This window comes from Sphaerodactylus townsendi, linkage group LG17 (genome assembly GCF_021028975.2).
Source record: "Sphaerodactylus townsendi isolate TG3544 linkage group LG17, MPM_Stown_v2.3, whole genome shotgun sequence".
Taxonomy (NCBI): domain Eukaryota; kingdom Metazoa; phylum Chordata; class Lepidosauria; order Squamata; family Sphaerodactylidae; genus Sphaerodactylus; species Sphaerodactylus townsendi.
Genome location: NC_059441.1, coordinates 14,463,475 through 14,477,411, shown reverse-complemented (window position 1 = coordinate 14,477,411; position 13,937 = coordinate 14,463,475). Strand labels below are relative to the sequence as shown.

Genomic DNA, 13,937 nt, shown 5'->3' with positions numbered 1-13,937 from the left:
CTCACAATACTAGAACCAGGGGGCATCCATTGAAAATGCTGGAGGGAAGAATTAGGACTAATATTAGGACTAATATAGGTTATTAGGACTAATAAAAGGAAACACTTCTTCACGCAACATGTGATTGGTGTTTGGAATATGCTGCCACAGGAGGTGGTGATGGCCACTAACCTGGATAGGTTTAAAAGGGGCTTGGACATATTTATGGAGGAGAAGTCGATTTATGGCTACCAATCTTGATCCTCTTTGATCTGAGATTGCAAATGCCTTAACAGTCCAGGTGCTCGGGAGCAACAGCCGCAGAAGACCATTGCTTTCACCTCCTGCCTGTGAGCTCCCAAAGGCACCTGGTGGGCCACTGCGAGTAGCAGAGAGCTGGACTAGATGGACTCTGGTCTGATCCAGCTGGCTTGTTCTTATGTTCTTATGTTCTCCCCCGCACCTCCTTTGGTTCGCTCCCACCACAAGTCCATCAGTGGCGCGTGTGCACACGTGAGCGCACGCATACTTTCTCTCGCCCTTGAGGTGTATTCGGGAGAATCTCCTTCCAGAACTCTGACTGTCGAACATCTCTTGGCTGCTGTGTGGGCGGAGGTCTGTTGCATTCAAATCCCTTCCCACGCAGTCTGTCCCTCTCCTGCGCCAAGAATATTGTTCCTCGCGCAATCACCTGGCACTTTGCTTCGGGGGGAGAAAAACGAGACAATAGCATTTCTTGATGCTTTCCACTAGCGGCAGGGCCCATTCTTGGGCTTTACTATCAATCATCAGGAACTAGCGGACATCCAAAAGAAATTACAACTGCGGCTGGCAAGAAACGTTTACGATTGCAGGGTAGCTTCAGATGCCTCTCCATTCTCCAGACAACCATACGATCGCGGAATCAACCTTTCTTCATGTCTAAACCTGACACTGTTGGCAGCAGCGCTGGAACAAAAACAGGCCCGCGATTTCGGGGAACGATCTGTTTTCGGAAGTGCCTGTGTTTGCGTTCTTTATACGCATCGTTTTGATTTTAAAGGGGAAAACTTGGGGGGGGGGGTGGAGGAGACAAGCAAGTGTGTGTTTCTCAGAGCTGCCACCTATTTTCGTCACTGGGTTTTTGGAATAGGGAACGTCCCCGGGCGCAGGAGTGTGCTAAGTGGCTTCTAAAACCATCAAGATGAGCCCGATCAATAGATAATCAGGAAGCAGCGATAAAACGCTGGACGCCGCCGATAAAACATAGGGTTAATGGACCTACAGGACACAGCAACCACCTTGAAAAATCAAGCTCAAAGAGGATGCTGTCTCGCCAGTGAAAGAAAGAGGCCAGTAAAAAGAAAAGGCCTCTGAAATGCAAACACAGAGAAGAAATCAACTTTAGAAGAAGAGGAGGAGTTTGGATTCATATCCCCCTTTCTCTCCTGCAGGAGACTCAAAGGGGCTGACAATCTCCCTGCCCTTCCCCCCTCACAATAAACACCCTGTGAGGTGGGCGGGGCTGAGAGAGCTCCGAGAAGCTGTGACTAGCCCAAGGTCACCCAGCTGGCGTGGGTGGGAGTGCACAGGCTAATCTGAATTCCCCAGATAAGCCTCCACAGCTCAGGCGGCAGAGCGGGGAATCAAACCCGGTTCTTCCAGATTAGATACACGAGCTCTTAACCTCCTACGCCACTGCTTAAGTGTACCCCCCTCCCCAAGTTGTGGTGTAGAAATGGCTGGTGTATCTTCGTTGTGTCCTGGGGGGACGGTTCAAGTCTATTCTCTTCTTGTTGATCTTAGGAATTAAATAGAAGAAAGGAAGACGATTCAAGGCCCTTGGGGTCCCCATGGGGAGGGGGAGGGGAAAGGTTGGGTATCAATGAAATAAACCAAGTTGAAGTCAACCATTAACACTTTATTCACTGTGCTGTTGACATGGGTTAGCAACTTGCGTGGTACAGAGAGAAAGCGTCTGGTGGCATGGTTAAGAGCAGCAGAGACTAATCTGGAGGAGGAGGAGGAGGAGGAGGAGGAGGAGGAGGAGGAGGAAGAGAAGAAGAAGAAGAGGAGGGGGAGGAGGAGTTTGGATTTATATCCCACCTTTCTCTCCTGCAAGGAGACTCAAGGGGGCTTACAAGCTCATTTCACTTCCTCTCCTCACAACAGACACCTTGGGAGGTAGGTGGGGCTGAGAGGGTTCAGAGAGAACTGTGACTAGCCCATGGTCACCCAGCAGGAACATACGAGTGTGAAAACACATCTGGTTCACCAGATAAGCCTCTGCCACTCAGGTGGACAAGTGGGGAATCAAACTCGATCCTCCAGATTAGGATCCACCTGTTCCTAATCCACTACACCACGCTGGCTCTCTCAAGCAGGCTCTGTTCCTGACTCCTCCCCATGAAGCCAGTTGGGGGACCTTGGACCAGACACAGTTCTCTCAGAATTCTCTCAGCCCCACCTCACCAGGTGTCTGATGCAGGGAGAGGAAGGGGAGGTGACGGGGAATCACTTTCAGCCTCCTGAAAGGGAGAGGAAAGCAGCGTATAAAAACCAGCTCTTCCTCTTTTTCTTCAGTAGCTCCTGCCAACCAGACAGGGGCAGCAGCGCTCTGACATAGGGCCTTACCATTTTTGCAGGGGAGTTCATTTTGCTCCTGACTTGGTTTGGAGCTGATGTCTTTAAAGCCAACGGCGCACTCCAGGGCTCCCTGAGGACTTAGCTGTGTTGTTGTGCCCGGTTGAGAGGGTGTCGCTAGCCCAGGGTCACCAGCAAGCTAATATGGGGCAAGTGGGGATTCGAAACCGGGTCTCCCGGATACTAGTCGGACACTCTCAGCCGTGCTGGCCGTCCTAAGAAGAAGAAGAAGAGTTTGGATTTATATCCCCCCCTTCTCTCCTGCAGGAGACTCAAAGGGGCTTACAATCTCCTTGCCCTTCCTCCCCTCACAACAAACACCCTGGGAGGTAGGTGGGGCTGAGAGAGCTCCGAAGAGCTGTGACTAGCCCAAGGACACCCAGCTGGCATGTGTGGGAGTGCACAGGCTAATCTGGTGCACCAGATAAGCCTCCACAGCTCAAGTGGCAGAGCGGGGAATCAAACCCGGTTGTCCAGATTAGAGTGCACCTGCTCTTAACCACTTCGCCAAGTCGTCTCTCTTTGAGTCTCCAGCAGGAGAGAAAGGGGAGATATAAATCCAAACTCCTCCTCCTCCTCTTCTACTTCTTCTTCTTCTTCTTCTTCTTCTTCTTCTTCTTCTTCTTCTTCTTCTTCTTCTTCTTCTTCTTCTTCTTCTTCTTCTTCTTCTTCTTCTTCTTCTTCTTCTTCTTCTTCTTCTTCTTCTTCTTCTTCTTCTTCTTCTTCTTCTTCTTCTTCTTCAACAGGGACAAAGTCTTTTGTTAAAGGGCACGTTCTGTATTCTACCCTGAGTGGTAGCTGAAGGGAGAATCTTGCACCTGGCAAGAGTTAGAGCTCGTCGCAGTTTGGGTTCTAAAACCAAATGGAAATATCTGGCCACGGCCCAAAGGAATAGCAGGAAGGGGGTCTAGATATGTCCGTAAACAAAAGGATAATCAAGTGAACTTTTCTTGCGGAAATGGAAGGGTAAGGATAGGAGAGAAGCAAAGAGGAAGGAATCAAAACGGGCTCGTCAACCCACTTATTGAGCCTGCAGTTTTGCTGCTGGCAGGTGCCAACTGCACCCGGGGCGTACCTCTCCGGGGGGCATACAGGGTCAAACGTCCCCGGGCTGCGGCCATTTAGTCACGTGGGTGGCGGAAAATCGCCCCCAGACCCCTCCTCCTTCCCCCTGGTCCATACACTGACTTTAAGACTTGGTGCAAAAAAATGTTGTTTGGTCGTGGTGGGGGAGGGCGGCCGCCCATGGGGGTGGGGGGAGAGGGGTGGAAAACTCTAGGGCAAATTTTCCCTAGATATGCCTCTGAAATGCACAGAATAGAAGTGCTTTGCTCTGTGCCAGGGGTCTTCAAACTATGGCCTTCCAGATGTTCATAGACTACAATTCCCATGAGCCCTACCACTTGGCCATGCTGACAGGGGCTGATGGGAATTGTAGTCCATGAACATCTGGAGGGCCATAGTTTGAAGACCCCTGCTTGCTGTCGAAGGTGGCGACACAACGTACCACGGAGGAAACGTTGCCCTGTGCCTTTGCTTCCGTCTTCCTCAGGCGCCGTGGAAATCCAAGTCCCCGACGACCCGGTGGTCACCCTCTTCGGTCACGACGCCACCTTGCGCTGCTCCTTCGCTCCCGACGGCAACTTCAGCCTGGCCGACCTCAGCCTCATCTGGCAGCTGACGGACACCAAGCGCCTGGTGCACAAATACGCCGACGGGCGGGACCAGCTGGCCAACCAGGGGAGGAGCTACGCCAACCGCACCGCCCTCTTCTACGACCAGCTGCCCGGGGGCAACGTCTCCCTCCTCCTGCGCCGCGTGCAGATCGCGGACGAGGGGAGCTTCACCTGCTTTGTCCGAGTCCGTGACTATAGCAGCGCGGCGGTGGCTCTTCAGGTGGCAGGTGAGGGTGGGGGCAGGGGCAGGGGATTATAAGCCAAGATGTATTTGTTTATTGTGGTTATTGTGGAGAGCCGGCGTGGTGAAGTGGTTAAGAGCTGGTGGATTCTCAACTGGAGAACCAGGTTTGACTCCCCACTCCTCCACCTGAATGGCAGAGGCTTATCTGGTGAACCGGATGTGTTTCCGCACTCCTACGTTACTGCTGGGTGACCTGGGGCTAGTCAGAGTTCTCTCTGAACTCTCTCAGCCCCACCTATCTCCCAAGGTGTTTGTTGTGGGGAGAGGAAGGGAAAGGAGGTTGTAAGCCCCCTTGAGTCTCCTTATAGGAGAGAAAGGTGGGGTATAAATCCAAACTCCTCCTCCTCTTCCTCCTCCTCCTCTTCTTCTTCTTCCTCTTCTTCCTCCTCCTCCTCCTCTTCTTCTTCTTCTTCTTCCTCCTCTTCCTCTTTTTCTTATTCATCTTCTTCTTGTTCCTCTTCTTCTTTTTTTATTCTTCTTTCTCTTCCTCTTCCTCTTCTTCCTCCTCCTCCTCTTCTTCTTCTTCTTCCTCCTCCTCCTCTTCCTCCTCTTCTTCTTCCTCTTCTTCTTCTTCCTCCTCTTCCTCCTCCTCCTCCTCTTCTTCTTCCTCTTCTTCTTCTTCCTCTTCTTCTTCTTCTTCTTCTTCTTCTTCTTCTTCTTCTTCTTCTTCTTCTTCTTCTTCCTCTTCTTCTTCTTCTTCTTCCTCCTCATCAGGGTGTCTGTTGTGGGGAGATGAAGGGAAAGGATATTGTAAGCCCCTTTGAATCTCCTTACAGGAGAGGGGGGTATAAATCCAAGCTACTCCTCTTCTTCTCCTCCCTCCTCTTCTCCCTCCTCTTCCTCTTGCTCTTGCTCTTGCTCTTCCTCTTCCTCCTCCTCCTGCTTCTTCTTCTTCTTCTTCCTCTTCTTCAGGGTGTCTGTTGTGGGGAGAGGAAGGGAAAGGATATTGTAAGCCCCTTTGAATCTCCTTACAGAAGAGGGGGGGGGTATAAATCCAAACTACTCCTCTTCTTCTCCTCCCTCCTCTTCTCCCTCCTCTTCCTCTTCCTCTTCCTCTTCCTCTTCCTCCTCCTCCTGCTTCTTCTTCTTCTTCTTCTTCTTCTTCTTCTTCTTCTTCTTCTTCTTCTTCTTCTTCTTCTTCTTCTTCTTCTTCTTCTTCTTCTTCTTCTTCTTCTTCTTCTTCTTCTCCACCTCCTCCTCCTCCTCCTCCTCCTTTTCCTCCTCAGCAGTCTCTGTGCATCACTTTATGGACCGAAATGTCCATCTTGGCGCATACGCAGAGACTGATTTATGGTTATATTTTTGTATGTGTCTGTACTCTGATGTATGCGCATTCTGGATCCATTTATGTCTCATATTTCAAGCGCAAATTCAATACAGTTCACTTTATATAATTAGTGTGTTGTTTTCCCCCGGGGCCAAGTTGTAGTTGGGACAGTCCCTGGATTCCTCCCCACCCAAGAATGTTTGGAAAACGAGGCATTCTGATTCGTTGTTGTCCCAGTGCGACTAGCATGCCACTTCAGTCTGAAGACTTAGAAATGTTATCAGTGAAGGTGGGAGGGATGGGCAATGGATGGGAGCTACTTTGGTGCAGCGGTGTCAGGCTAAAGAGACATGGGTTCAAATCCTTACCTAGAACCGAGCTCACTGGTGAGTTCCACCTATCCTAGAATCATAGAGTTAGAAGAGACCCCACGGGCCATCAAGTCCAACCCCCTGCTGTGCAGGATCACACAATCAAAGTACTCCCGAGCAGCAGTGGTGTAGTGGCTAAGAGCAGTGGCTAAGAGCAGTGGCTAAGAGCAGGTGCATTCTGATCTGGAGGAACCAGGTCTGATTCCCAGCTCTGCCACTTGAGTTGTGGAGGCTTATCTGGGGAATTCAGATTAGCCTGTGCACTCCCACAAACGCCAGCTGGGTGACCTTGGGCTAGTCACAGCTCTTTGGGAGCTCTCTCAGCCCACCCTCACCTCTGGGGTGCGCCCTGTTGTGAGGGAAGGGCAAGGAGATTGTAAGCCCCTTTGAGTCCCCTACAGGAGAGAAAGGGGGGGATATAAATCCAAACTCCTCCTCCCCTCCTCCCTCCTCCTCCTCCTCCTCCTCCTCCTCCTCCTCCTCCCCCTCTTCTTCTTCCTCTTCTTCTTCTTCTTCTTCTTCTTCTTCTTCTTCTTCTTCTTCTTCTTCTTCTTCTTCTTCTTCTTCTTCTTCTTCTTCTTCTTCTTCTTCTTCTTCTTCTTCTTCTTCTTCTTCTTCTTCTTCTTCTTCTTCTTCTTCTTCTTCTTCTTCTTCTTCTTCTTCTTCTGTGTTAAAAACCTCCACGGAAGGAGACTCCACCACTCTTCAAGGCAGTGAATTCTACTGTCAAACAGCCCTGACGGTCAAGAAGTTCTTCCAAATGTTTAGGTGGAATGTCTTTTCCTGTCCCTTGAACCCATGACTCCTTGTCCTAGTCTCTGAGGCAGCAGAAAACAAGCTTGCTCCCTCTTCAACGTCCTACCTCTCAGGGTGGTGGTGAGAGAGAAATAGAAGAGGGAAGAATCTGACATGAGGTCCTAATCTCCTTGAAATAAATGGTAGTGAGTGGTTTTGTGTATCTGAGGAACTGGACGAGTCAGTGGCTGTTGTCCTCTCCGAAACGGTAGCACCCCCCGTCTCCTCCACCTTTCCTGGATTTGCCCATCTGGTCTTTCTCCTGATCTGTGTGCCCTGGTTGCGCCCGCGTTCCCCGCCAGTCCTCTGAGCTCGCCTCTGCTCTCCTTCCCCTCTAGCTGTCTACTCCAAGCCCAACTTGAGCCTGGAGCCCAACAAGAACTTGAAGCCGGGAGACCCGGTCACCGTGACGTGCCACGCCTTTCGGGATTACCCGAAGCCCGCACTGATGCTGTGGCCGGGGCGGCGGGGAGCAACAACCTCGCGGGAGAGCGATCACCACCCACCGCCAGGTGGCCAACGAGGAGGGCCTCTTCGACGTGCAGAGCGTCCTCCAGGTGGTGCTGGAGCCACAGAGCACCTACAGCTGCCTGGTGAAGAACCCGCTGTTGGACCAGGAGACCCACACGTCCATCACGGTCACAGGTGGGAAGGCGGAGAGGATCGCTTAGGGAGCGTCGAGCCAGGTTTTTGCACATGCTGCTGAGCTATGACCCTGGAGAGCCAGCGTGGTGTAGTGGTTGAGAGCAGGTGCACTCCAATCCGGAGAACCGGGTTTGATTCCCCACTCTGCCGCTTGAGCTGTGGAGGCTTATCTGGTGAACTGGATATGTTTCCGCACTCCTAGTCACAAGTTGGGCTAGTCACAAGTGCTTCAGAGCTCTCTCAGGGTGTCTGTTGTGGGGAGAGGAAGGGCAAGGAGATTGTAAGCCCCTTTGAGTCTCCTTACAGGAGAGAGGGGGGGTATAAATCCAAACTCTTCTTCTTCCTCTTCTTCTTCTTCCTCTTCTTCCTCCTCCTCCTCCTCCTCTTCTTCTTCTTCCTCTTCTTCTTCTTCTTCCTCCTCCTCTTCTTTTTGTTTTTGTTTTTGTTTTTCTTCTTCCTCTTCTTCTTCTTCTTCCTCTTCTTCTTCTCCTTCCTCTTCCTCTTCTTCTTCCTCTTCTTCCTCCTCCTCTTCTTCTTCCTCTTCTTCTTCTTCCTCTTCCTCTTTTTCCTCTTCCTCTTCCTCTTCTTCCTCTTCTTCTTCTTCTTCTTCTTCTTCTTCTTCTTCTTCTTCTTCTTCTTCTTCTTCTTCTTCTTCTTCTTCTTCTTCTTCTTCTTCTTCTTCTTCTTCTTCTTCTTCTTCCTCTTCCTCTTCCTCTTCTTCAGGGTGTCTGTTGTGGGGAGAGGAAAGAATATTATGTACTGAGTCTCCCTTACAGGGAGGTATAGGAAATCCAAACTACTCTTCTTCCTCCTCCTCTTCTTCAGGGTGTCTGTTGTAGGAGAGGAAGGGAAAGAGATATTAATAAGCCCTTGAGTCTCCTTACAGGGAGTGCTCGTCAAACTACTCTTCTTCCTCCTCCTCCTCCTCTTCTTCTCCTTCTTCTTCTTCCTCCTCCTCCTCTTCTTCTTCTTCCTCCTCCTCCTCCTCCTCCTCTTCTTCCTCCTCCTCCTCCTCCTCCTCCTCCTCCTTCTCCTCCTTCTTCTCCTTCTCCTTCTCCTTCTCCTTCTCCTTCTCCTTCTCCTTCTCCTTCTCCTTCTCCTTCTTCTCCTTCTTCTTCTTCTTCTTCTTCTTCTTCTTCTTCTTCTTCTTCTTCTTCTTCGCCCCCTCGGCAGCCCTGTTTCTGCTCTTCTCATTCCTCGGCCGGCCCCAGTCCCGGCTGAGTGCCTCCAGCATTGGGAGAAGGATGTTTGATGGCTCTCGTGTACTTCAGGGCTGTTCTGTAGGCTGTCGGCAGGCTCCCATAATAAGAGCGGACGATGGGGGGAAGTGAAAAAAGGTCATAAACGTTGGTGGGCCTCTTTTATTAAGCTCTGTTTATTGTGCGGGAGGCTCCGCTCTGCACCGGCATCATCACTCAGCCGGGCTGCTTTCCTGACAATTAATGTCTAGTTCAGCAAGAGGTTTCCAGGTCTGTTTATCACAAGCAGGCCTGTGGGAGGGGGATGGGCCTGGAATTTGTGTAGAAGGACGGCTGATTTGGGGAGAGAAGGGCAGGGGCCCAGGCTGCTACTGAATTGGTACCTTTTTTTGTGTGCGTAGCGCTGGACAAATATTGTATGCATTCACACTTAAAAGATTTAAGTCCAATAGCACCTTTTGTTGCCCAGTAAGATTTTTGAGTGTCTGAGGAAGAGAACGTCGACTCTCACATCCGGAGGGGTGTAGTGGTTAGGAAGGGTGATTTGCTTCCACACTCCTACGCTCCTGCATGGGACTGGTCACAGTTCTTCAGAACTCTCTCAGCCCTACCTACCTCAAAAGGTATCTCTGGTGGAGAGAGGAAGGGAAAGGAGTTTGTAAGCCACCTTGAATCTCCTTACAGGAGAGAAAGGTGGGGTATGAATCCAAACTACTACTACTACTCTTCTTCTTCTCCTCCTCCTCCTCTTCTTCTCCTCCTCCTCCTCCTCCTCCTCCTCCTCTTCTCCTCCTCCTCTTCTTCTTCTCCTCCTCCTCCTCCTCCTCCTCCTCTTCTCCTCCTCTTCTTCTCCTCCTCCTCCTCTTCTTCTCCTCCTCTTCTCCTCCTCCTCCTCTTCTTCTCCTCCTCTCCTCCTCCTCTCCTCCTCCTCCTCTTCTTCTGTTGAATAGATCCTAGGCCCTCTTTGGCAATGTCGTTGTGGGACAAAGGAAATTTTCATTGGTTCTGGTGTGTTTTCCGGGCTGTGTAGCCGTGGTCTGGTAGAACTTGTTCCTCACGTTTCGCCTGCATCTGTGGCTGGCATCTTCAGAGGTGTATCACAGAGAAAAGTCTGTTTCACACTGTGTCTAGTGAGAAGGGAAAGTTTAGTGGGGTATATTGTCCATGTCCCAGGGTGTTTGGGTGGAACTTGCTATGCATAGGTGCGGTTGAGTGCATTGTATTGCGGGTGGGGTTATCAGTCCATTTTTTAAGTACTGGGAGCCAAGCTTTGCTAATTTTCAGAGTCTCCTCAGAGAATTCAGAGGAAATTCAGAGGATTTCCATTGCTTTTTAGAAGCAAGCCTTGTCGATCGGCATCTGATCTTCTCCCCGATTCAATATGCGTTGGGCTAAAGTCCTTTTTACCCGCTCAAACTTTCCAGAGAAGTTTGAGCTCCCTGTAAAATGGTTTATGGAGCCGGCTCCCTCGTTTGGAAGAACTCGGTTCTAAGTAGCTTCCAGCCGGCTTCACGCTACCTTGGGTTTTATGGATACCCTTGAGCTCTTTGTAACCTTGTACGTTTGCAGGTAACATTAATTAGTGTTTAATTATCCTTGGCTCAGCAATTGGTGGCTTGTGAAAGAGGGTCCCTCCAGGAGCATAAACCTTTTGGCTAAACGCGCGGCGCCGCCTGAACGGCGACAGAACATGGCTGCGCAACGCCGCACCTGGCGGGGGATGACGACAACACAAAGCGATATGGCAGCTGTCGCCGTTAGAGGGGTGTCAGCTTTGTAACCTGCGGGGAAATAGTTCAGTGTGGGTGTCCCTGAAATTCTGTGCTGAGACAACTGCTTGGGTTCTGCACCTCTGAATTCTACAGCGGGGGAAAAAGTGTTCAAATTAGGCCCGATGGTTTCGCGTGCCTCATTTTTTAGCTGTCAAAAGCCGACGTTTCCATCGTCAAAGAGTTGCCTTTTAATTTTGCTGTAGATCGGCCTGTTTCCTCTACCCCATTATGATTTCCCCCAGATATCCATCAGCGGTATCCGAGGATTTAGAGTCCCGCGCTGGTGGAAAAACTCATTAAGCTATCAAAAGAATTAGTCCAAACCAGAGGCGTTTGCCGCCAACTGGGTATTCCTTTATTTCGTATGTAAATAGTTGCCCAGAGAATAGCGGGCTTCCTGTTTCTCTGGCACGATGCTGCGATCACCTAATCCGTTTCTGTACACTCGCTGTAAAAAAAACAACCCGTTGCCGTTCGTTTTTAATTGTGTTTAATCGCTCTAAGCCAAGCGCGCTTCGATGTTTGTTTTGTCTTTGCAATGGATGCTGCCCTTTGTCAAAGGGAACGGGCTGCTGTTTTGGAGGCGGGGCCTAGCTGAGCCCCTCCCTGTTCTGACGGGACCAGATGGATGCTCTGCCCACAGCTACCCTGCACAGATTCCCCTTAAATCGGGGAAAAATGAAAGCCAGTGTGGTGTAGTGGTTAGAGCAAGGGACCCATAGCTTTTTGTATATGACCAGGCTCTCCTTTAAGCTGTGGCACAGAAGAAGGAGGAGGAGGAAGAGGAGGAGGAGAAGGGTACTACTACTACTACTACTACTACTACTACTACTACTACTACTACTACTACTACTACTACTACTACTACTACTACTACTGGGTGACCTTGGGCTAGTCACAGCTCTCTCAGCCCCAACTACCTCACAGGGTGTTTGTTGTGAGGGGGGAAGGGCAAGGAGATTGTAAGCCCCTTTGAGTCTCCTGCAGGAGAGAAAGAGGGGATATAAATCCAAACTCTTCTTCTTCTACAGTTTCCCCTTTAGTCGTGTCCGACCCTGGGGTACCACTGCAAGCAATGATTTCATAGGCAAGCCATTTTTGTGGGACAGTTTGCCATTGCTTTCCCCAACTATTTTTTAACCCTTAGCTATGAGCTAGGTACTCATTTACCAACCAAGAAATGGATGGATGGCTGAGTTGACCATGAGCCAGCTGCCAGGATATCTGACCCACAGGGGGCTCGAACTCCCGACCGCGTGAGTGGCAGTGCAAGCACTTAACCACTACGCCACTACACGGCTCCTATATTCCTTTATCCTATATTCAACAATATAGACATCCTTAAACCAGTAAATATTAATAAAACAGTCAAAAACAACGTATCAACTAGTAAATCAGTTTTGGACATCTGCTGTCCTAGAAACTACGTTGGCCCTTATTTCTTTGCTGCAGTCGTGGGGGGGAAACTGCGTTCTCCGCCAGCTTTGTGCCTTCAGCCAGGCCTGCTACTATGAAAAGAAAGTTGCACAGATATACAAGCCCGTGCGAAATCCTCAGAACAAGAATGCAATCTTAGCGCAGAGCAAAAGTTGTGAGATTGACAGGACGTTTGAAAGCGGAGAAGGCCAGCCTCTTCTACCTGGGACCCCGGTTCTCCTCCACGTCTATGCAGAGCCACGTATGTGTGAATGGTTATTCCACAAGAATGATCTGGATGCGATTTGCCTGCGTCCCCCCATGGCATGGAGGCAGGGCCCCTCGATTGGGACTTTTGTCCTGTTGACGCGTACCTTTTTTAAGCCGCGTTGCCTCCTCTCCTAGCAAAGTGACAGATCAGCATTGATTTGAATTTATTAGCATAATTATTTAAAGGTTAATGAAGTGTTTTATGGGGTAATTCGACCTGCTGTTTTCCGGCTTCCTCCAGTGCCCTGTGGAAAAGCGGCAATCGGAGAGTCCGCCGGCATCATTAGAGCTCTGTGTCCCGGAATGGCCCGCGAGCGCCATTGCGCAATCTCAGCTCAGCTGGGTGAGGCGTTTAGCCGTGTGGCGCAGGTGGCGTGCCCCGATACTCAGGGAGTGTCCGGTTACTGCTTCGTCCCCTGCTGTGACTAGACCAGGGATCTGCAACCTGTGGCTCTCCAGATGTGCATGGACTACAATTCCTATCAGCCCCTGCCAGCATGGCCAGTTGGCCGATGGGATTTGTAGTCCATGAACATCTGGAGGCAGGGGCCGATGGGATTTGTAGTCCATGAACATCTGGAGAGCCACAGGTTGCAGACCCCTGTAGAAGAAGAAGAAGAGTTTGGATTTATATCCCTGGAATAATTATTGGTTCTTTTTAAATTATGCCGGTTGTTGACCATGATAATAAATACTACTACTTCTCACACCAGAATCAAATCTGGTGGTTTGATTCACCAGATAAGAGGCTTATCTGGTGAACGGGATGTGTTTCTGCACTCCTGCAGGGCGACCTTGGGCTAGTCACAGTTCTCTCGGAACTCACTCAGCCCCACCTACCTCACAAGGTGTCTGTTGTGGGGAGAGGAAGGGAAAGGAGCTTGGAGGAGGAGGAAGAAGAAGAAGAAGAAGAAGAAGAAGAAGAAGAAGAGGAGGAGGAGGAGGAGGAGGAGGAGGAGGAGGAGGAGGAGTTTGGATTTATATCCCCCCTTTCTCTCCTGCAGGAGACTCAAAGGGGCTGACAATCTCCTTGCCCTTTCCCCCTCACAACAAACACCCTGTGAGGCAGGTGGGGCTGAGAGAGCTCCGAGAAGCTGTGACTAGCCCAAGGTCACCCAGCTGGCGTGTGTGGGAGTGTGCAGGCTAATCTGAATTCCCCAGAGAAGCCTCCACAGCTCAGGCGGCAGAGCTGGGAATCAAACCCGGTTCCTCCAGATTAGATACACGAGCTCTTAACCTTCTACGCCACGGCTGCTCCTAGACTCCTGTACTAGACTCTCTTGCGTACCTCCTTTTATAACAAAACCCAATAGTAGCAAAGTTGAACTACTGGGATGCTGAACCTTTTCAGTTGTCAATGCATGCACATAATTGATTGGAACTGTTGGATTTGGGCACTTTAAACACCAGTGAGATTTATAGGGTGTAAGCTTCCAAGAGTCAGAGGTTTGGTATCTGACAGAGGAGTAGTGGTTCGGATTTATATCCCATTTTTCTCAACTGTAAAGAGTCTCAAAGTGGCTTGCAAATTCCTTCCCTTCCTCTCCCCACCACAGACACCTTGTGAGGGAGGTGACAAGACTTAAAGGTCTTCCAAGCGATAAGAGGTTCTGTCCCTGTAGCATAGGACAGCTGGATTCCATCCCACACATTCTCCTGAACTGCGTATGATACCAAGAAC

At 50.2% G+C, this 13,937-nt stretch overlaps 1 protein-coding gene across 1 annotated transcript in view; it reads left to right on the top strand.

The window, feature by feature from the left end:
- CD276 (CD276 molecule) overlaps positions 1–13,937 on the top strand; it is a 42,565-nt gene that overhangs the window by 18,407 nt on the left and 10,221 nt on the right. Inside the window, 3 exon segments of the mRNA XM_048482157.1 lie at positions 4,154–4,504; positions 7,293–7,432; positions 7,434–7,599. Coding sequence (XP_048338114.1) covers positions 4,154–4,504; positions 7,293–7,432; positions 7,434–7,599 — 657 coding nt within the window.